The sequence below is a fragment of the Stegostoma tigrinum genome, chromosome 6, assembly GCF_030684315.1.
Source record: "Stegostoma tigrinum isolate sSteTig4 chromosome 6, sSteTig4.hap1, whole genome shotgun sequence".
Taxonomy (NCBI): Eukaryota; Metazoa; Chordata; class Chondrichthyes; order Orectolobiformes; family Stegostomatidae; genus Stegostoma; species Stegostoma tigrinum.
The window spans coordinates 92,025,667-92,046,392 of record NC_081359.1 but is presented as its reverse complement, the minus strand read 5'-3'; the positions used below and the strand labels follow the sequence as shown (position 1 = coordinate 92,046,392).

General features: G+C 42.5%; 1 protein-coding gene across 1 annotated transcript in view; it reads right to left on the bottom strand.

Annotated features, from left to right (window-relative positions):
• Positions 1-7,163, bottom strand: part of dnajb13 (DnaJ heat shock protein family (Hsp40) member B13) — a 52,240-nt gene extending 45,077 nt beyond the window's left edge. Inside the window, exon 1 of the mRNA XM_048532175.2 lies at positions 6,872-7,163. Within this exon, the coding sequence (XP_048388132.1) occupies positions 6,872-6,939 (68 nt within the window). The 5' untranslated portion in view covers positions 6,940-7,163. The remainder of the gene's footprint in view (positions 1-6,871) is intronic.
• Positions 7,164-20,726: the final 13,563 nt, after the last annotated feature.

The following is a 20,726-nucleotide window of genomic DNA, read 5'->3' as shown; positions in this document are numbered from 1 at the left end:
CTTTTCACAACACCCTTCCTATTATGATTGAATCTGTCCTATCTCACTCTCAGGCAATGCATTTGGATTGTAAACACTTGCTGTGTAAATATTTTGCTTAATGTTGTTGCTGATTCTTTTGTTATTCACTTTAAGACCATAAGACCATAAGACATAGGAGTGGAAGTAGGGCCATTTGGCCCTTCAAGTCCACTCCACCATTTAAATCATGGCTGATGGGCATTTCAACACCACTTCCCTGCACTCTCCCCGTAGCCCTTGATTCCTTCTGAGATCAAGAATTTGTCGACCTCTGCCTTGAAGGCCTCCACTGCACTCTGCGGCAATGAATTCCACAAGCCCACCAATCTCTGGCTGAAGAAATGTCGTCTCATTTCAGTTTTACATTTACCCCCTCTAATTTTAAGGCTGTCCCCACGGGTCCTAGTCTCCCCGTCTAACAGAAACAACTTCACAGCGTCCACCTTTTCTAAGCCATATACCATCTTGTAAGTTTCTATTAGATCTCCCCTCAACCTTCTAAACTCTAATGAGTACAATCCCAGGATCCTTAGCGGTTCATCATACGTTAAACCTACCATTCCAGGGATCATCCGTGTGAATCTCCGCTGGACACGTTCCAGGGCTAGTATGTCCTTCCTGAGGTGTGGGGCCCAAAATTGGACACAGTATTCTAAATGGGGCCTAACTAGAGCCTTTATAAAGCCTCAGAAGCACATCGCTGCTTTTATATTCCAACCCTCTTGAGATAAATGACAACATTACATTCGCTTTCTTAATCACGGACTCTACCTGCAGGTTAACCTTTAGAGAATCCTGGACCAACACTCCCAGATCCCTTTGCACTTCTGATTTGCGAATTTTCTCACCGTTTAGAAAATAGTCCATGCCTGTATTCTTTTTTTCCAAAGTGCAAAACCTCACATTTACTCACATTGAATTTCATCAGCCATTTCCTGGACCACTCTCCGAAACTGTCTAAATCTTTCTGCAGCTTCCCCACCTCCTCAGTACTAACTGCCTGTCCACTTATCTTCGTATCATCGGCAAACTTCGCCAGAATGTCCCCAGTCCCTTCATCCAGATCATTAATATATAAGGTGAACAGCTGTGGCCTCAACACTGAACCCTGCGGGACACCACTCGTCACCGGTTGCCATTCCGAAAAAGAGCGTTTTATCCCAACTCTCTGCCTTCTGTCAGACAGCCAATCCTCAATCCAAGTCAGTAGCTAACCTCGAACACCATGGGCCCTCACCTTGCTCAGCAGCCTCCCATGAGGCACAGTATCAAAGGCCTTTTGGAACTCTAGATAGATAACATCTACTGGATTTTCCTGGTCGAACATACCTGTTACCTCTTCAAAGAATTCTCACAGGTTTGTCAGGCACGACCTCCCCTTACTAAAACCATGCTGACTTGTTTTAATCTGACCCTGCACTTCCAGGAATTTAGAAATCTCATCCTTGACAATGGATTCTAGAATTTTACCAACTACCGAGGTTAGGCTAATCGGCCTATAATTTTACATCTTTTGCCTTGATCCTTTCTTAAACAAGGGAGTTACAACGCAATTTTCCAATCATCTGGTACTTTCCCTGACTCCAGTGACTTTTGAAAGATCACGACCAAAGCCTCCCTCAGAACTCTAGGACGTAGCCCATCGGGGCCAGGAGATTTATCAATTTTTAGACCCTTTAGCTTTTCTAGCACTTTCTCTTTTGTAATGCCTACCGTACTCAACTCTGCCCCCGGCTCTCCCTAATTGTTGGCATACTATTTAAATTGCTGTCCTCCAGTCCTCCCACATTGGCCAAGGTAAACAGATTCCCTCTATCCATTTCATCTAGGCCATCTGTCAAGCACTTACGTCAAATAATCTGTCAACTTTCCTTCTCTTAGGAAAACAGTCATAGTTTAATGAAACTATCCATGTAATCAAGTCAACCAATTTCAGAAACATCTTTCTAAATCTCTCTGCCCCTCTAAAGCCTTCACATGCTTTCTAACAGTGAATCCCAGAATTGGGCACAGTAGACAAGTTGAGGCTGAACCAATGTTTGATAAAGTTTCATCATAACTTCCTTGTTTTTATACATTAGGACTCAACTTATAAAATGTAAGGTCTCAAAGTTCATATTAGCCAACTTTTTAACTGCCCTGATAAAATGTTCATGATAGTTACATGGAATAGAAAATGTAAATGGAGAGAATCTATTTTCATTGGATGGCAAGTGTATAAATGGGCACCTTGAATACAGATTAGAACCAGATCTTTCGGGTGTGAAATCAGAAAACACTTCTCCACACACAGTGTGGTAAAAGTATGGAACACTTTTCCACAAAGGATAATTAATATTAGATCATTCGCACTCCAGCGATGAGAAACATCAGTAATGACCCATTTTGTCTTGGAGTCATACAATAATTTGCAAGAAAATATCAATTCAAGGGGAAAATCAACAGTTATACTGCACGACAGGAGAGTGCCAATTGGTTAGCAGGTGGACTCTGTTGGTGGCAGTGCCGCGGAGAAGGTGCCAAATAATGATGATTGGCCATCAATTGCCAAGCTTTGTTTAAACTTTAAATGAGACAGGTTGATTGTGATTCTTCAGGGTTTTGCCCTGAGAAATTAACCAGCAAACAGCTGTTACTTAATTTGTGAGGAGCATAAAAGCTGACGTTTGGGCCTAGACCCTTCATCAGAGATCATCTGATGAAGGGTCTAGGCCCGAAACATCAGCTTTTGTGCTCCTGAGATGCTGCTTGGCCTGCTGAGTTCATCCAGCTTCACACTTTGTTATCTCGGATTCTCCAGCATCTGCAGTTCCCATTATCACTGTTACTTAATTTGTTGAGTTGAAATAAGCACAGTTTTCTAACTCTATTTATACATGCAAGTGCACTATAAGCCTGGCTAACACTACTAAAGTTGTTATTAGTGTAACTTCTCACACATGCAAGTTTATGAACAGAGATAATGGGAACTGCAGATGCTGGAGATTCCAAGATAATAAAATGTGAGGCTGGATGAACACAGCAGGCCAAGCAGCATCTCAGGAGCACAAAAGCTGACGTTTCGGGCCTAGACCCTTCATCAGAGAGGGGGATGGGGGGAGGGAACTGGAATAAATAGGGAGAGAGGGGGAGGCGGACTGAAGATGGAGAGTAAAGAAGATAGGTGGAGAAGGTGTGGGTGGGGAGGTAGGGAGGGGATAGGTCAGTCCAGGGAAGACGGACAGGTCAAGGAGGTGGGATGAGGTTAGTAGGTAGCTGGGGGTGCGGCTTGGGGTGGGAGGAAGGGATGGGTGAGAGGAAGAACCGGTTAGGGAGGCAGAGACAGGTTGGACTGGTTTTGGGATGCAGTGGGTGGGGGGGAAGAGCTGGGCTGGTTGTGTGGTGCAGTGGGGGGAGGGGATGAACTGGGCTGGTTTAGGGATGCAGTGGGGGAAGGGGAGATTTTGAAACTGGTGAAGTCCACATTGATACCATATGGCTGCAGGGTTCCCAGGCGGAATATGAGTTGCTGTTCCTGCAACCTTCGGGTGGCATCATTGTGGCAGTGCAGGAGGCCCATGATGGACATGTCATCAAGAGAATGGGAGGGGGAGTGGAAATGGTTTGCGACTGGGAGGTGCAGTTGTTTGTTGCGAACTGAGCGGAGGTGTTCTGCAAAGCGGTCCCCAAGCCTCCGCTTGGTTTCCCCAATGTAGAGAAAGCCGCACCCTCCCCCCACTGCACCACACAACCAGCCCAGCTCTTCCCCCCCACCCACTGCATCCCAAAACCAGTCCAACCTGTCTCTGCCTCCCTAACCGGTTCTTCCTCTCACCCATCCCTTCCTCCCACCCCAAGCCGCACCCCCAGCTACCTACTAACCTCATCCCACCTCCTTGACCTGTCCGTCTTCCCTGGACTGACCTATCCCCTCCCTACCTCCCCACCCACACCTTCTCCACCTATCTTCTTTACTCTCCATCTTCGGTCCGCCTCCCCCTCTCTCCCTATTTATTCCAGTTCCCTCCCCCCATCCCCCTCTCTGATGAAGGGTCTAGGCCCGAAACGTCAGCTTTTGTGCTCCTGAGATGCTGCTTGGCCTGCTGTGTTCATCCAGCCTCACAAGTTTATGAACAGATGTCCAATTGTAGAATAACATCTAATGTTGGACATGGTGTTGCATGTTTTGGGTATGGTCAGTACCTGGCTGACTACAAGCAGCCAAGGAATATGCTGCTTGATACAAATCAGTTAGTCTTTGGGCCTTATGGCCCATATAATTGGCATCATACTGGGACTGAAATTCAAATACACTACTTATTTGTGTGATAAACGGAGTTTGTTTTTTTTGTCTTGACAGCAGCAGTCTGCTAGTGGCGAACACGACTTAAACGCAGAAAATAGAACATAGAACAGTACAACACAGTACAGGCTTTTCGGCCCACGATGTTGTGCCAACCTATTATCCTACTAAGATTAATCTACCTTGCAAACCCTACATTTCCCTAACCTCCATGTACCTATCGCTTACAAGTCTCTAAAGTATCTGACTCCATGACCACTGACAGCAGCGCATTCCACATGTCCACCACTCTCTGTGTGAAGAACCCACCCTTGACACCTCCATTATGCCCCCTCGTAATAGTCATTTCTGCCCTAGGAAAATGTCTCTGACTATCCACTCTGTGTATGCCTCTCATCATCTAGTAAACCTCTATCAAGTCACCTCTCACCTTTCTTTGCTCAAATGAAAAATGGCCTAGCTCCCGCAACCTTTCCTCATAAGATCCACCCTCCAGTCCAGGCAGCATTCTGGTAAATCTCCACTGCATCCTCTCTAAAGCTTCCACATCGTTCCTACAATGTGGTGACCAGAACTGAACACAATATTCCAAGTGTCGTCTAACCAGAATTTTATAGAGCTGCAGCGTAACCTCAGGGCTCTTAAACTCAATTCCCCTGCCAATGAAAGGCAACACACCATATAGCTCTTTACAACCCTATCAACTTGGATAGCAACTTTGAGGGATCTATGGACATGGACCCCAAGATCCCTGTTAGCCACACTGCTGAGAATCCTGCCATTAACCCTGTATTCTGCATTCAAATTCAACCTTCCAAAATGAATCACTTCACACTCTTCAGAGTTGAATTCCATCTGCCACTTCTTTGCCCAGCTCTGCACCCTGTCAATGTCCTGTTGCAGCCTACAACAGCCCTCCATGTTGTCCACAACTCCACCAACCTTCATGTCATTGGCAAACTTACTAACCCACTCTTCCACTTCCTCATCCAAAACATTTATAAAGATCACAAAGAGCAGAGGTCCCAGAACAGATCCCTGTGGAACACCATTGGTCACCGAGCTCCAGGCCAAATACTTTCCATCTACTACCATCCTCTGTCTTCTATTGGACAGCCAGTTTTGTATCCAGACGATCAAATTTCCCTGAATCCCATGCCTCCTTATTTTCTGAATGAGCCTACCATGTGGAACCTTATTGAATGCCTTGCAAAAATCCATATACACCACATCCACTGCACTACCTTCATCGATGTGTTTCGTCACATCCTCAAAGAATTCAATAAGGCTTGTGAGGCATGACCTGCCCCTCACTTATATTGCAATAAACAAAAACAGAAATTGCTGGAGAAATTCATCATGTCTGGCAGCCTCTGTGGAGAAGATTCTAAAGAAGGATCACTGGACTTGAACCAATAACACTGTGTTCTCTTCACACACGCTGCCAAATCTCCAGCATCCACATTTCTTGTTTAATTTTACTGGTTCTATGGCTACTGCAAAGTAGCAGCATGAAACAGCTAACTTTACCTATAGCTCAAACACACGACACAGAACTATCAATCATTAATTGGTGTACTCACAATGGCAATATCTCACCAATCAGCACTTCCTTCTCATGCAGTGTAACTGTTGCTTCTATTTGTAAAAGCACCCTGGGGAAAAGACCTTGGCTATTCACCTTAACAATGCCCATCATGACTCTCTAAACCTTAATAAGGTTATCTCTGAGCCTCCGATCCTGCAGGTGAAATAGTCCTAGCCTATTCAGCCTCTCCCTGCAGCTGAAACTCTTCAACCCTGGCGATATCCTTGTAGATGTTTTCTGAGCCCTTTTCAAGTTTGACACCATCTTTTCCATAGCAGGGAGACCAAAATTGCACGCAATATTCCAAAAATGGTCTAACCAATGTCCTGTACAGACACAACTGAACGTCCCAACTCGAATAAAGGCGAGCCTGCAAAGCACCTTCTTCACTACCCAGTCTACCTGCAACTCCACCTTCAAGGAACTATGAACCTCCACCCCAAGGTCTCTCTGCTCAGCAACACTCCCCAGGGTCCTTCCATTAAATGGATAAGTCCTGCCCTGATTTGCATTAATCAATAGCATTTGGATTAACCAAACGTATTAAGGGACGTGGGCCGAAACAATGCGGTGACTTCCAGTTAACCCTGGACAATGAATAGAGCAGGAGTTCCAAAATGTTTAAAATTTGAATGGGCATCAGAATTTTAGTTTTAACTCCTGGAAAACCTAAAGTTAAAAGGTTCTGATTTTGTTTAAAACGAAGTTGCTGGAAAAGCTCAGCAGGTCTGGCAGCATCTGTCAAGGACAAATCAGAGTTAACGTTTCGGGTCCTGTGACCCTTCCTCCGATCATTCCTCTGATTTTGTTGTTTAGACAGGATGCACCAAATTGTCTGGCAACTAGATCTGTTACCTTAGGGGGATGGAAACAAAACAGGCAAATGAGCCATGATCTTACTGAAATGTTGCAACAGGTTTGAGCCAAATTACCGGCTCTTGTGCCATTGTGCGTGGTAAGGACCGATAAAAATCACTCACGCTTTCTTAATATCAGCGTTCGTTGCATTCCTAATAATGCCCAGGACAGTGTAGTAATCCTGACCCATCTTCTGATCAGCGGCTTCTCACTATATTAAACTTTTGAAGGATGGTTGCTTTCCTCAATTCCTCACACCGGGTCTTCTTCGGCGGCACCTGTTGCTCCGGCAACCGTGCGGTCTCAGAAGATGGCGGCGGCGACCGTGGTCGCCACGGTAACCGGCGCCAGGGCCCCTGGGAATTGTAGTTCCCCCGGCGGGTTATTGCGTACAAAGGAACAGTTCTGAAGAAGGTGATAATAAAATGTGAGGCTGGATGAACACAGCAGGCCAAGCAGCATCTCAGGAGCACAAAAGCTGAGTTTCAGGCCTAGACCCTTCATCAGAGAGGGGGATGGGGAGAGGGTTCTGGAATAAATAGGGAGAGAGAGGGGGAGGCGGACCGAAGATGGAGAGAGGAGAGCAGAGGTGGGGCGGGGATAGGCCAGTCCAGGGAAGACGGACCGGTCAAGGAGGCGGGATGACTTAGTAGTAGGAAATGGAGGTGCAGCTAGAGGTGGGAGGGGATAGGTGAGAGGAAGAACAGGTTAGGGAGGCAGGAACAAGCTGGGCTGGTTGTGTGATGCGGCGGTTGGGGGGAGCTGGTTCTGGTTCTGGGATGCAGTTGGAGGGGGAGGGGAGAGTTTGAAGCTTGTGAAATCCACACAGCAACTCATATTCCGCTTGGGAACCCTGCAGCCCAATGGTATCAATGTGGACTTCACCAGCTTCAAAATCTCCCCTTCCCCCACTGCATCCCAAAACCAGCCCAGTTTGTCCCTTTCCCCCACTGCACAACACAACCAGCCCAGCTCTTCCCCTCCACCCACTGCATCCCAAAACCAGTCCAGCCTGTCTCTGCCTCCCTAACCTGTTCTTCCTCTCACCCATCCCTTCCTCCCACCCCAAGCCGCACCTCCATCTCCTACCTACTAACCTCATCCCACCTCCTTGACCTGTCCGTCTTCCCTGGACTGACCTATCCCCTCCCTACCTCCCCACCTATACTCTCCACCTATCTTCTTTTCTCCATCTTCGGTCCGCCTCCCCCTCTCTCCCTATTTATTCCAGAACTCTCACCCCATCCCCCTCTCTGAAGGGTCTGGGCCCGAAACATTAGCTTTTGTGCTCCTGAGATGCTGCTGGGCCTGCTGTGTTCATCCAGCCTCACATTTAATTATCTTGATACCATTGGGCTTCAGGGTTCCCAAGCGGAATATGAGTTGCTGTTCTGGTTTTCTTAGAGATAAAAATAAATTTCTGGTTCTGTTCCTATATTTCACAAGTTGACAAAGTGTGGAGCTGGATGAACACAGCAGGCCAAGCAGCATCTTAGGAGCACAAAAGCTGACGTTTCGGGCCTAGACCCTTCATCAGAAAATGGCCTGCTGTGTTCATCCAGCTCCACACTTTTTTTATCTTGGATTCTCCAGCATCTGCAGTTCCCATTGTCTCTCCTCACAAGTTGCTCAGCTTCAGACAGAAATTGTCATGTTTGAGAGATGCTTCGAAGTGACTTTCTTGATTAGATCCTAGCAGTTTGCATGCCTACGAGCAGTTAGGTCGAAACAAAAATGAACCCATTCCTGTCAAGTAGGACAGTTACAATTAGATGTAATTCTTGTACCCAGAAATTTTAAAATATTATACTTTAGATACAAAATGCTGAAGTTCCATTCAGTGTACCTCTTACAGTTCTCCATGAGTTGGTGGATTGACAGACATTGTAGCTCAGCACTTGATTATCATACAGCAGGCAGTATAGTACCCTGACCTTCTAACTATAAAAGTCCTCACTGCTCTTAATAAATCGAACTGCTCTTATAATTTTTAATACTACATGTGACCTGGGACATCTTGAATAGAGTCACTGCTACCAAAAACAAAAACAGAAGTTGATGGGAAAGCTCAGAAACTGTGGCAGCATCTGTGAGGAAAACAACAAAGTTAACACTTCGGGTCCAGTGACCCATCCACAGAACACTGCTACCAATCCTTCTTACTGGCCTTTGTCAAACATGCACATCATATTTAATTTATAAATTAATTACTCTTGATTCCCTTGTCTTCACACTTTACAGTGAAATTTTGTTTCTACAAAGTAAAAAAAAAACACTACTATTAGTCTTTCAATTAAGCAACTATTTGTAAGGAAAGAAAAGGAAGAAAGAAACCAACGAGTTGACTTAGATACAAACTGAAGACCTTCCTTTAAAGACTAGCTATATTCCAAGGATGTCCAAAAATGTCCTTGTTAGTTGAATTAGACATTGTAAATGTGGGGCCATGGGATAGGTGGGATGCTCTTTGGAAGGTCAGTGTAAACCTGAGGGGCCACACGGCCTCCTTGCCTACTGTGAGGGCTCCATGATTCACCAATCAACCTCCTTTCCTACACTTGTATCATGCTCTGGTTCATGATGTCACTCACCTGCTGGCCTTAACTACAGGTTGCCCTCTTGGCCTACAACTTTTAGCCTCTCCCATTCAACTCTTGCTCTGGAGAGTTCATTTCTTGCAGAGAATCTTCATGAATGCACTTTTGTGCCAACTGTCCACCTTGAACAAAATTCCTGAGAGTATACACACTCAGTCATTGTCTCATTCTGCTGAGTCAAGGGTAACCTCTGGTAGCAATTCAAAGATTTGAACACAGTCATTCGGATAGTCAAGATGTTCGGGGTCAGCTTCCTCCCCTCATAGGGAGTGATGAGCCAAATATTGGGCTCCCAACCACCAATACAGGCTATTCCTGCCTGCTTTGGGCTGTTTTCTCCAGGACTGAGAATAAGGGACAGATTGAATGAGATGAAACTGTTGTGCTAAGTGCTGCTGGGGGAAAGAAGGTGAGGTTTCCTGATAGGCAGAGCAGAGATAGTGAAATTGGGTAGGTAAGAGTGAGTTGGTAAGATAATACATCGAGATGTGAGAGTGGTAAAGTATAAGCCTTGGTGGGGGGTGTGTGCAGTAGAAGCAGTGGAGTAAGGGTGAGGTAGCAAAGGCAGTATGTTAGGACTTACCCTGATGGAGCAGAGAAAGTCACTGATCTTCCTGCACTGTTAGGTGTTCCACAGTCTGTACAAAGGGATCTGGGAGTGTTGGTCCAGGATTCTCTAAAGGTTAACTTGCAGGTAGAGTCGGTGATTAAGAAAGCGAATGTAATTTTGTCATTTATCTCAAGAGGGTCGGAATATAAAAGCAGCGATGTGCTTCTGAGGCTTTTTAAAGCTCTCGTTAGGCCCCGTTTAGAATATTGTGTCCAATTTTGGGCCCCACACCTCAGGAAGGACATACTAGCCCTGGAGCGTGTCCAGCGGATATTTACACGGATGATCCCTGGAATGGTAGGTTTAACGTATGATGAACCGCTAAGGATCCTGGGATTGTACTCATTAGAGTTTAGAAGGTTGAGGGGAGATCTAATAGAAACTTACAAGATAATGTATGGCTTAGAAAGGGTGGACGCTGGGAAGTTGTTTCTGTTAGACAGGGAGACTAGGACCCGTGGGCACAGCCTTAAAATTAGAAGGGTTCAATTTAAAACTGAAATGAGACAACATTTCTTCAGCCAGAGAGTGGTGGGCTTGTGGAATTCATTGCCGCAGAGTGCAGTGGAGGCTGGGACGTTGGATGCCTTCAAGGCAGAGGTCGACAAATTCTTGATCTCAGAAGGAATCAAGGGCTACGGGGGGAGTGCAGGGAAGTGGTGTTGAAATGCCCATCAGCCATGATTTAAGTGGCTCAGTGGACTTGATGGGCCGAATGGCCTTACTTCCATTCCTATGTCTTATGGTCGAGACTGTCCTGATCCAGGTGGTAACCTTGGACCAAGTTGGCCTGGTCTGGTGTTGTGGCCTACTCTGCCAGTCCTATGGAAAAAGTACATCCCCCCTCTGTACCATACTGTTCACCAGGCCCTCCAAGTCCCTGTCTGCAAAGCAGGGTATCAGCATTCCATACTCTCCCATAATGAAAGGTGCAGGGCGAGTCCAAACTGACAGTGCTTAACTGGATGTACAATGGCCTTTGAAAACTGAGCTGCTGCAACGCCGGGAATCCCAGGATATTCCAACAGTGATGAGAACGTCCGGCTACTACAAGTAGGGGGATTGGGCTAGCATTGGATGAGAGGGGCATCATTGGGGAATGGTTGTAGTTAATGAGGGGAGTTTGGGAATGATTGCATAAGAAGACCTGCTCAGCCTTCTGTAAAGAAATCTCCTGCAGAGAAGCTCAACAAAAATAACAGTTTGCCAAAGTATTTAACATTCAACCCAGGGTAAATACTAAGAATAAATATATTTCATGTTTGTCCATTGTGTGATGTTTCATTGTTTCTTGTATCTTAGAAAAGTGATGAAGTCTGATGAGCTTCTTAAACCAGATTAGCTTTTTGTCCCTATTAGTCACTTATGCAGTTTTAAAATTTCAGCTTCCACCACTATTCTGATAGCTGTTTCCAATATGAGATCCTCTTTTGATTCTAACAGTTAAGAGAGATGTATCAGAAAGTCAGATAACAATTCTCTCACAAGGTGATTCTGGTTGTATATCACCACTGGGCCAAAGGGCCTGTTTCCACACTGTAGGAAATCTAATCTACACCAATCTGATGATGTGTAAAGACCATTAATAAAATAGTCAACAGGATCCTCAGTTAGTTGTGTTTTTCTGTTAAATTATGCTTTCTCTCTAATATGATTAGTACTTAAGTAATTGTTAAATTGTCATCTATTTATGAGTAAAGTAATTTGCCTTGCTTCTTCTGTAATCCTAAAGCAATTTCATATTGCACAAATTGTCTCTTCCATATTATCTAGTTAATTTCCTAATCTGAAGGATGAGAGATTTTGGAAGTTGTTACAAGGAATTCTTTTTTGTACATGTAACTGATTTTACTTTTCATTGGAACTGATTGTAAAAGTTAAAACATTGTGTAAAGTGTTCAGTCTCCTTCAACAAGTCCTTCAAATGTGTCACTATTTTCTTTAATTACTATATAATGAGGATGAATTGCCAAGAATTATCCAGAAAATCTTGTTATGTGGGAACATAGGACAGGTGTAGGCCATTCAGCCATTCAAGCCTGTTCCATCATTCATTGAGATCATGGCTGATCTGTGGCCTAACTTCATATACTTACCTTTTGTCCATGTACCTTAATACCTTTGTTTAACAAAAAAATCTCAGATTTAAAACTAATAACTGATCTAGCATCAACAACTATTTGTGGCAGTTTCAAACCTTTGTTAGTTGAAGCATATTCTGACATTTTTCCTGAACAGCTTGGCCCTAATTGTCAGATTATACCCTTTAGTTCTAGAATCCCCAACAAGTAGAAATAATTTATCTTTATCTGCCTTTTCCTGTTAATATCTAGAAGACTTGGATCAGATCACCCCTTAACCTGCTTAATTCTGGAGAAATTAGGCCTAATTGGTATAGTGATTAGATTCCCTACAGTGTAGAAACAAGCCCTTCGGCCTTCGGCCCAACAAGTCCACACTGCCCCTTGAAGCATCCCACCCCGACCCATCCCCCCATAACCCCCACACCCCTGAACACAATGGGCAATTTAGCATGGCCAATCCACCTAACCTGCACATCTTTGGACTGTGGGAGGAAACCGGAGCACCCGGAGGAAACCCACGCAGACACAGGGAGAATATGCAAACTCCACACAGACAGTCGCCTGAGGCGGGAATCGAACGCAGGTCCCTGGTGCTGTGAGGCTGCAGTGCTAACCACTGAGCCACCGTATATAATCTCCCCTCATAACTAAAGCACTGAAGTCCAGGGATCATTTTGTAAACCTACATTGTACTCCCTCTGAGGCTAATATATTCATCCTAAAGCATTGCATTTCAAGTCAATAATTTCAGTTGAATAAGAATTTTTTTCTGATTTCAGTCTTTCCATATTCATTAGTCAATAATATACTGCTATTTTTGTTATTCTCTTCATGAGGTTGTATTTTCGTAACAAAGACTTTTCCTGATTTTTAAAAATATTTAAAACCATGCTCATTTGCTTAACACAGCATTTTGAGTCTTCTTTTAGCTTTTCATCTTAGAATTTCCATTTTAAGTACAGCATTTTATATTGTTTCTCTAATGGATCCAACTCATATCTAGTGTGAAATATCGGCCTCTGCATCCTGGTATTTGATTACTCTGAGAAATTGTTTAGTCTTGTTGGAAATTGGGTTCCCTCTAAAATTGAATTTTTTTCCAGTAATTCCTTATGGCAGTTACTTGCTTTCTCTAAACATGAACAATTTCTCATCAATAAGACAAAAGGAAGGTGACAATAAACACCACCAAGGCCATGATGTTCTATTTGGTTATGTCATTTGGCACCTTACGTACCCTATTATCAATACAGTGATTAGAAAAAGAAAAGTTTTGTTCTCAAAAAGAACAAAAGCTAACCTTCAGATGTAGGTGGGCAAGTGGGGAACAGTTATGTTGATGTCTTGAGTCACAGTCATGTGTCCACTTCTTTGATGATTGAAATGAGTGATTAACATCGTCTAAACTACCAACATGTATTTCCAGAAGTGCTCAGGATCAGAGGGCTGCTCTCAACAGGTAGTGCTTGTCAGGGAGTTGTCTGCTTCAGATGGGATATGAACCAGGGGAGATTGAGGCAAGACCCAGGGAACTGTTCCCTAACATTTCAGCTATAGTGCAGGAAACTGCCTTCACAACTATAATGAGATTATCACAGTGGGCTGACAAAGGGATCACCCTCAGTTATCAGTGAGCCACCTTTTTGTCATGGTTGTATCTTTTTTTCTAAATAACTAATGGATCATATCTAGATTGCTGCTTCTCAACAAACTTAATAAGCTATCCGAAGATTCAATATGAATAATCTACTATCTGTATGTATTGAATGTATTGAAAAGGTAAATGTATTGAAAAACCTGCCAAAATCGTAAAGACTTCACCAGCTTTTGATTTCAATGTTCATAGCTGATTTGAGTTTTTAAGACGTGCTCACAGTGGTTATGGTTCCTTCAGCTTTTTTATTGCAAGCAGCTATTTCCACAGAAGGTGGCAGGCACTGCATGTTTTTAAGCTGCTGGATATTTTGAGACATAGTCTCAATTGTCTGCCTGGGTTTTTTTTCCTTGCTGTTTCTTCTTGGGTGGCAGCGGCTTCTGTAGGACTGAATTTTTTTTTTCAGACTACCGTGTGTCCAGTCAAAAACTATACCACTGTGATGGAAGATGTCATCAACATTGTGATCATGCAGCACTTGTTTAGCAATGACTTGGGTTCTCAAGAAGAAGTTATTAGTTAGGCCACAGAGAGCACAGTTCTGGTTACTGCACTGGAGAGAGTGCAGAATGATATTGCCTGGATTGGTGTGTTTCAGCTCTGAAGAGAGCCTGGAAGGGCTGGGGTTGCTTTCTTTCAAATATCAAAGGCTGATAGGGGACTTGATTTAGGTGTACAAAATTATGAGGGGCATAGACAGTATTGATAGGAAGAAATATTTCCCCTTCCCAGATAATAACTAGGAGGCATAGATATAAGGAAAAGTGCTGGGGGTGGGGCTGCAAAGAGGATATTTGAGAAAATGTACTTTAACCCAGAGGGCAGGGAGTATCTGGAACTCACTGCTTGAAAGGTTGATTTGGATAGAAATCTTCACAGCATTTAAGTTCTGGGATGAACATTTGAGATGCATAACATAATGGGCTATGGTCAAGTGCTGGGATGTAGGATTAGTGTAGGTTGTTACTTGATCAGTGCAAGTATGACGGGCCAAAGGGCCTCTTTCTATGCTGGAAATCTCTGTAACTCTGTTTATATTACACTACATCTGCCAAGTATTTGCCCACACACTGAACCTGTTCACAGACTTGAAGCCTTTTTACATCTTCCTCTTGACTCTCAGTCCCACGCTATGTTGTGTCCTCAGCAAATTGGAAATATCAAATTTAATTCCCACATTTAATCAATGACATATACCGCAAATAGCTAAAGCCCAGGAATTGATCCCTGTTGCACATTCCTTTCACTCGAAAAAGGATTCCTTTATTCCTATTATTTCCTGTCTGCTAACAATTCCCATCTATACCATCAGCATTCCTTCTAATTTATTTTTCATTCAGCACAGATTCCGAGGTTCATGCGCAGTAACGATTTCTAGAACCGGAAGTCAATTCTGCGATCTATGTTGGCATGCTGATTGCCATGCACAGAACGTCAGACTGACTGCACACGCAGTTTAGAGGAAATATTGGATATTATGTCCAAAACCGTGGCTTTTAATTTTGCACACTTACCACTTTTGTAGGAGTTATCGAAAGCTTTCTGAAAATTCAAATAACTCACCACGTCTGCTGGTCCTCCCTTATCTATTCTACTAGTTACCTGAATGATCTCCAGTTTTTTGAAATTTCAGTGGTTTCATCAAACAAAATTTACCCTTCAAAAAACCATGTTGACTGTGTCCAATTTGTTTTATGTTTTCTACTGATATTAGGCTGATGGTTCTATTATTTCCTGTTTCCTCCCTCTCTCCTTTTTTAAATAGTAGGGTTACACATTTGCCACCCTCCAATCTTCAGGAACTACTCTAGAATCTACAGAATTTTGGAATGGCAATTAACACAATCACTATTTTCATGTAACATAACTATAACATTATACAATTCATCACTGGGATGCAAAATGGCAAATCCAAAGCAGGAGCCCTAAGCCTAAACAAAGGAAACTACAAAAATATGAGCTATTAGTTGGCTATGGCAGACTGGATAACTTCATTAAAAGAATAATGGTAGGCAACAGCTAATATTTAAAGAACTGACATATTACACACATAAATGATCAGGCCCCAAAGGATTTATCAGATTCAGTTCCAATAATTTCTCCAGCAGTTATTTGTAAATATTAATTTCATTCAAATCCTCCTTCTCATCAATCACTTGGTTCCCAAGTATTTCTGGAAAGCTATTTATTCCTCCTTCCATTAAGACAAAACTAAAGTAGTTGAATTGCTCCTTATTCTCCATTATCAATTTTCCTGTTTTGCACTTGTCTCCTTTTTCTTTACACAGTTATAGAAGTTTTTATGATTCAATTTTCTGATTCTTGAAAGTTTCCTCTCATATTCTGTTTTACCCCTCTTCATCAACGTCTTGGTACTCCTTTGGTGAATTCTAAACTGATCACAATCCTGAGGTTTGTTAATTTTTCTAGCAACTTTATGTGACTCCTCCTTCAATCTAATACTGTCCTTCATTTCATTTCGTAGCCATGGTATGGACACTTATTCTGTTGTGTTTTTGCACCAAAAGGAAACGTATAACTCTTGAGATGCACATAGTGGCTCCTTAAATATTAGCCTATTCACCATCATGACTTTAATTAAGTTGTCCAATCTATCATAACTACAACAGCATGAGACATCAGTTGGCTTTCTTTGTTTAGATTAATGACCCTAGTTTCAGATTTAGACCACATCGCTTTTTATCCCAATGACATTTCTATAAAATTATAGTCTTTCTTTCCTAAAGAACTGTCACAAGATTGTTGATAACCACATCTCATTGCAAAAACTAAATTTAGGATAAACTGTTACAGAGGTTGTAGGAACTGCCGATGCTGGAGAATCTGAGATAACATGGTGTGAAGCTGGATGAACACAGCAGGCCAAGCAGCATCAGAGGAGCAGGAAAGCTTGATGTTTCGGGTCGGGACCCTTCTTCATAAAATTACCTGAAGAAGGGTCCCAACCTGAAACATCAAACTTTCCTGCTCCTCTGATGCTGCTTGGCCTGCTGTGTTTATCCAGCTTCACATTGTGTTATCCAGGACAAACTGTTCTGTGGTTGGCTCTTCAAAGCACTTGTTTGAAAAGAAATCATACGAACTCCAGGAATTCACTCACCACAATGTTATTGCTAATACAGTTTGCCCAGTCTATATGTAGATTAAAATCACCCATATTTACTGTAGCACCCTTGTTGCATGCATCTCTAATTTCCTAATCATGCCATCTCCTACCTTATCGCTACTGTTTGGAGACAAGCATTCTATGTGCCTGTCTTTGACTTGTTTCTGAGCTTCCCGCTGTACCCTCTCAGCTTAGCTTCTTGCATTTCATAAATTTTCTTTTGAACTCACACTCATTTCTCACAGGTTATTATTGGTTTCCAGTACATCATTCCCTGTCTTTAACAGTGAATCTACCTCCACATTTCACTGATTTGCTGTCTGAATTCAGCACTGCCATTGTTTCCCCTATCAAGTTCCTTTAATTGGAGCAAATACAATTGAAGTTTTGACCTGATGTTTAGCACCTCTCGGCTGACACATCCACATGCTTTATTGAACATGGTGTATTGTCCTGCTCAGTGTTCAATTTTCCAGATCAGCACCTTTATTCTTGTTCTAAATTTTAACTTTGGAGTTCTCGAAGTTCCTGGAAGCACGTAGTATTGGAGAATAACAACCAGTAAGAAATGATTGAGAGTTAAATCTATTGTGTCTTCTATATTCTCATCCAAATCATTTGTATAAAATGACAAACCATTGAGTTTTCCACAATCTTTGCTGTTTGATCCGTAAGTTAGATAGTTCTCTGTTTGAGAACTCATCGAGTCATCCACAGCTCTTGCAATCCTTCTGTCTGACTGGTGTGCAATGACTCTGCTGCCTTTCTCTTGACTTAACTGAAAGCTATAAGTTTAGGTAATGCATAATAGCGGATCCGGTGAGTTGACTTTGGCTAGAGATATGTGCTACAATTTTCAATTTTATTTTTCCTCTGGCCTTCTACTGCCATCCTCAAATCTTGCAAATATTACATAAGTTCACCAATTTCCCACGATGTAACTTTTCTCCTCACCAGTGCCTTCTAGAAAGTTATTGAACGTCAGTCTGTCTTTTGTTTAAACTTCTCAAATGCCCAAGCTGCTTTGTCCTAGATAATTTTGAGCTTCTTGAATGATTTGCAAATGCAATCAAACTGCATTGCTTCTTTTAGATGTTTGAAAGGCTCTGGGGAATCAGGAGATGAATTACTCATTGGCAGAATTCCCAGCCTCTAACCCTTTCACATACCTATAATGGCAAGCTTCCTTATTTATAAATATAAAAATAGAGAATGCTGAAAATACCCTGTAGAAAGAGTTAATGTGATTTGATGAAAGGTCATTGATCAGAATCATCCAATAGTTTCTCTTTCCACAGATGCTGCCTAATGTGCTGAGTATTTCCAGCAGTACCTGTCTTTTCTTTGTCAAATTTTCAGTGTCTGCAGTGTTTTGCCTTTGTATAAACATAGCAGAAGTATAAACCTGTCAAAGGGCCTTTTGAAATCTGACGGAATTGACAAAGCACCTTTGCAAATTAAGAATGATGGGTTTCCTAAAATGCAAATTGACCATCTTCTTGTAAGAAGTCCTTTCTGTCACGTGTATGCCGTCAATTTCAAAAAATTGCACTGAACATGTATTAGCAGTTATCTTGAAATCTGGACGTGTGATTGCAGATCTGGTCAGCAGCTGTTTTTACAAAAAAGCTAGAAGTAGAAAACTCCCACTTTAAATGAAGGAGTCAGTTGCTTCACACGGAGTGTGCGAAAATGGAGGTTGTTCAGAAAGCCTAAATTCTCTAAATCGTTTTCTTCATTAAAAATATCGACATAACAAATGGCTAGCAAGATTTAGAGATCATTTAGTTTTACTTTAATTAGAAAGATTTTGCACAATCATTATTTCTTTTATCCTTTAGTGGAAAGAACAGTAATTACCTTGCAGTAACTAGCAAGACATTGCTCCCCAGATGCTGAATGGTAAAATGCTTAAACCATTAAGGCAGAGTTAACTGCAATCCATGTCTACCTTTTTACCAAAGATAACAAGGCTTAGGAAGCTGGATGAACACAGCAGGCCAAGCAGCAGAGGAGCAGGAAGGCTGGTGTTTCAGGCCTAGACCCTTCAGAAATTTTCCAGCATCTGTAGTTCCTGCTGCCTCTCTACCATTGTTTTTATGCATCTCCTCTTAAATGTAGATCCTTCAACTTTTTATCTGTTTCTCCCACCCTGTACTATTCTCCCATCATCTTAAAAAGTTATGATATTTATTTAAGTCAAACAAACTGCCAACTTTCTCAAAAAGAAGGAAGAAAGAAAACAGGGAGCTGCAGATCAGTGCTACTTCTGATACTCGAGCAACTGTCTGGTTCTGATTTATCAACCTGCATTGATCCATGGAGTTTCCCAATGATCAGTAGCAGGAATTAATAATGGCAGACCTGCAGCAAATTTCAGGTGAGTGCTCTAGGTTAAAATTCAGGTCAAAAATGGTAAGTGAGATTCCTAGATTCATTTTAGATTTTGGACAGAATGCAAAATTGACACTTCAGGTCCACTGATGCTTCTTCAGAACTTTTAGAAATTTTGCTTTCTCTCCACAAATGCTGCCAGACCTGCTGAGATTCTCCAAGAATCCATCTCCACATTAAAAATATTGAGTGAGCCCACCTCCACCACCTTCTGAGACAGAGTTCCACATTCACACAGCCATTTGAGAATAATGAATTCCTCACATCTCTGCCCGAAAAGGGCAGACAGATTCTCCTGTCTTTTCCACTGACATCAATATTGTCCTTTTGTTGACTTGCCAATTACTGCATTCTGTCTTGGTGTTTTTGAGAGATTTGTTTGGAAGTATCTAAATATGGCGACAAAGTTGTGTTGCATAGTACACATTGAAAATGTACTGTAGTGAGAAGCAACAGTCTTTGTCCTCTGGCCCTTTACAAGTTGTAGAGCACAGAGACACCCAAGGACTCAAAGACTTCTCAATGACAATGAACATCTACATCAAACAATCATTCCACTTCACTGCTCAGTAGTCATTTGGTCTCTCTACCCTATGATGTTATGGAGTAAAAAGATTCCAATTATACATGTTCATGAAATATTTATTAAGGATAATATGGACTTGGAAATGATCCAGCAACTTCAGGCTGTGCATCCTTCAGGAGCTGTGGGCCATCAAGCAGCAGAATTTTATTCAAACACAAACAGGATCTGCAACCTCATGGCCTGGCATAACCTCTACTGCAGCATTATTGTCAAACCAGGGGATCAACCTTGTTCAATGGAGAATGCAGGACAGCATGCCAGGAAAAGCACCAGGCATACCTGAAAACGATGTATCAACCTAATGAAGCAACTAAACAGGACTACTTGTGTGCCAAAAGAATAAGCAGCAAGTGATTGATAGAGCTAAGCAATTCTGCAACCAGTGAATCAGATTGAAGTTCTGCAGTTCTATCAAATCCAGTCATGACAATGAAACAAATCAACAGAGAGGGAGGCTACACAAATACCCCCATCCTCAAATGATCAGAGAGTGTAGTACATCAGTGCAAAAGTTAAGCATTTACCACAACCGTTAGCCTGAAGTGCCTAGTGGAGGATCCATCTCAGGTCCCCACTAACACAGATGTCAGCCATTCAAATGTCTTGCAGGCATTCAAGATGAAAGAACTGGCACATCAGAGACATTTGTCACTTGATCCAGAGACAAACAGGATGTCCTCATTACCAAAATGATGACCAGTGCAGACACACTCCCCCAGCTCAATCACTCCTTAAAGTCCACTAAATGCCACCAGAAGTAGTTGAAGACAAAGAACCAACTCAGAAAGCAGCTTCAAAGACAAAAATCTTCAAAGAGTTAACTTTAATGGAGTGCAGAAAATCTGTAAAGAGCTGAAGAGAGTCATCACTTCATGCTGTGAAGAAACAAGACCAATAAACACCACAACTGGTCAATGAGAATGAC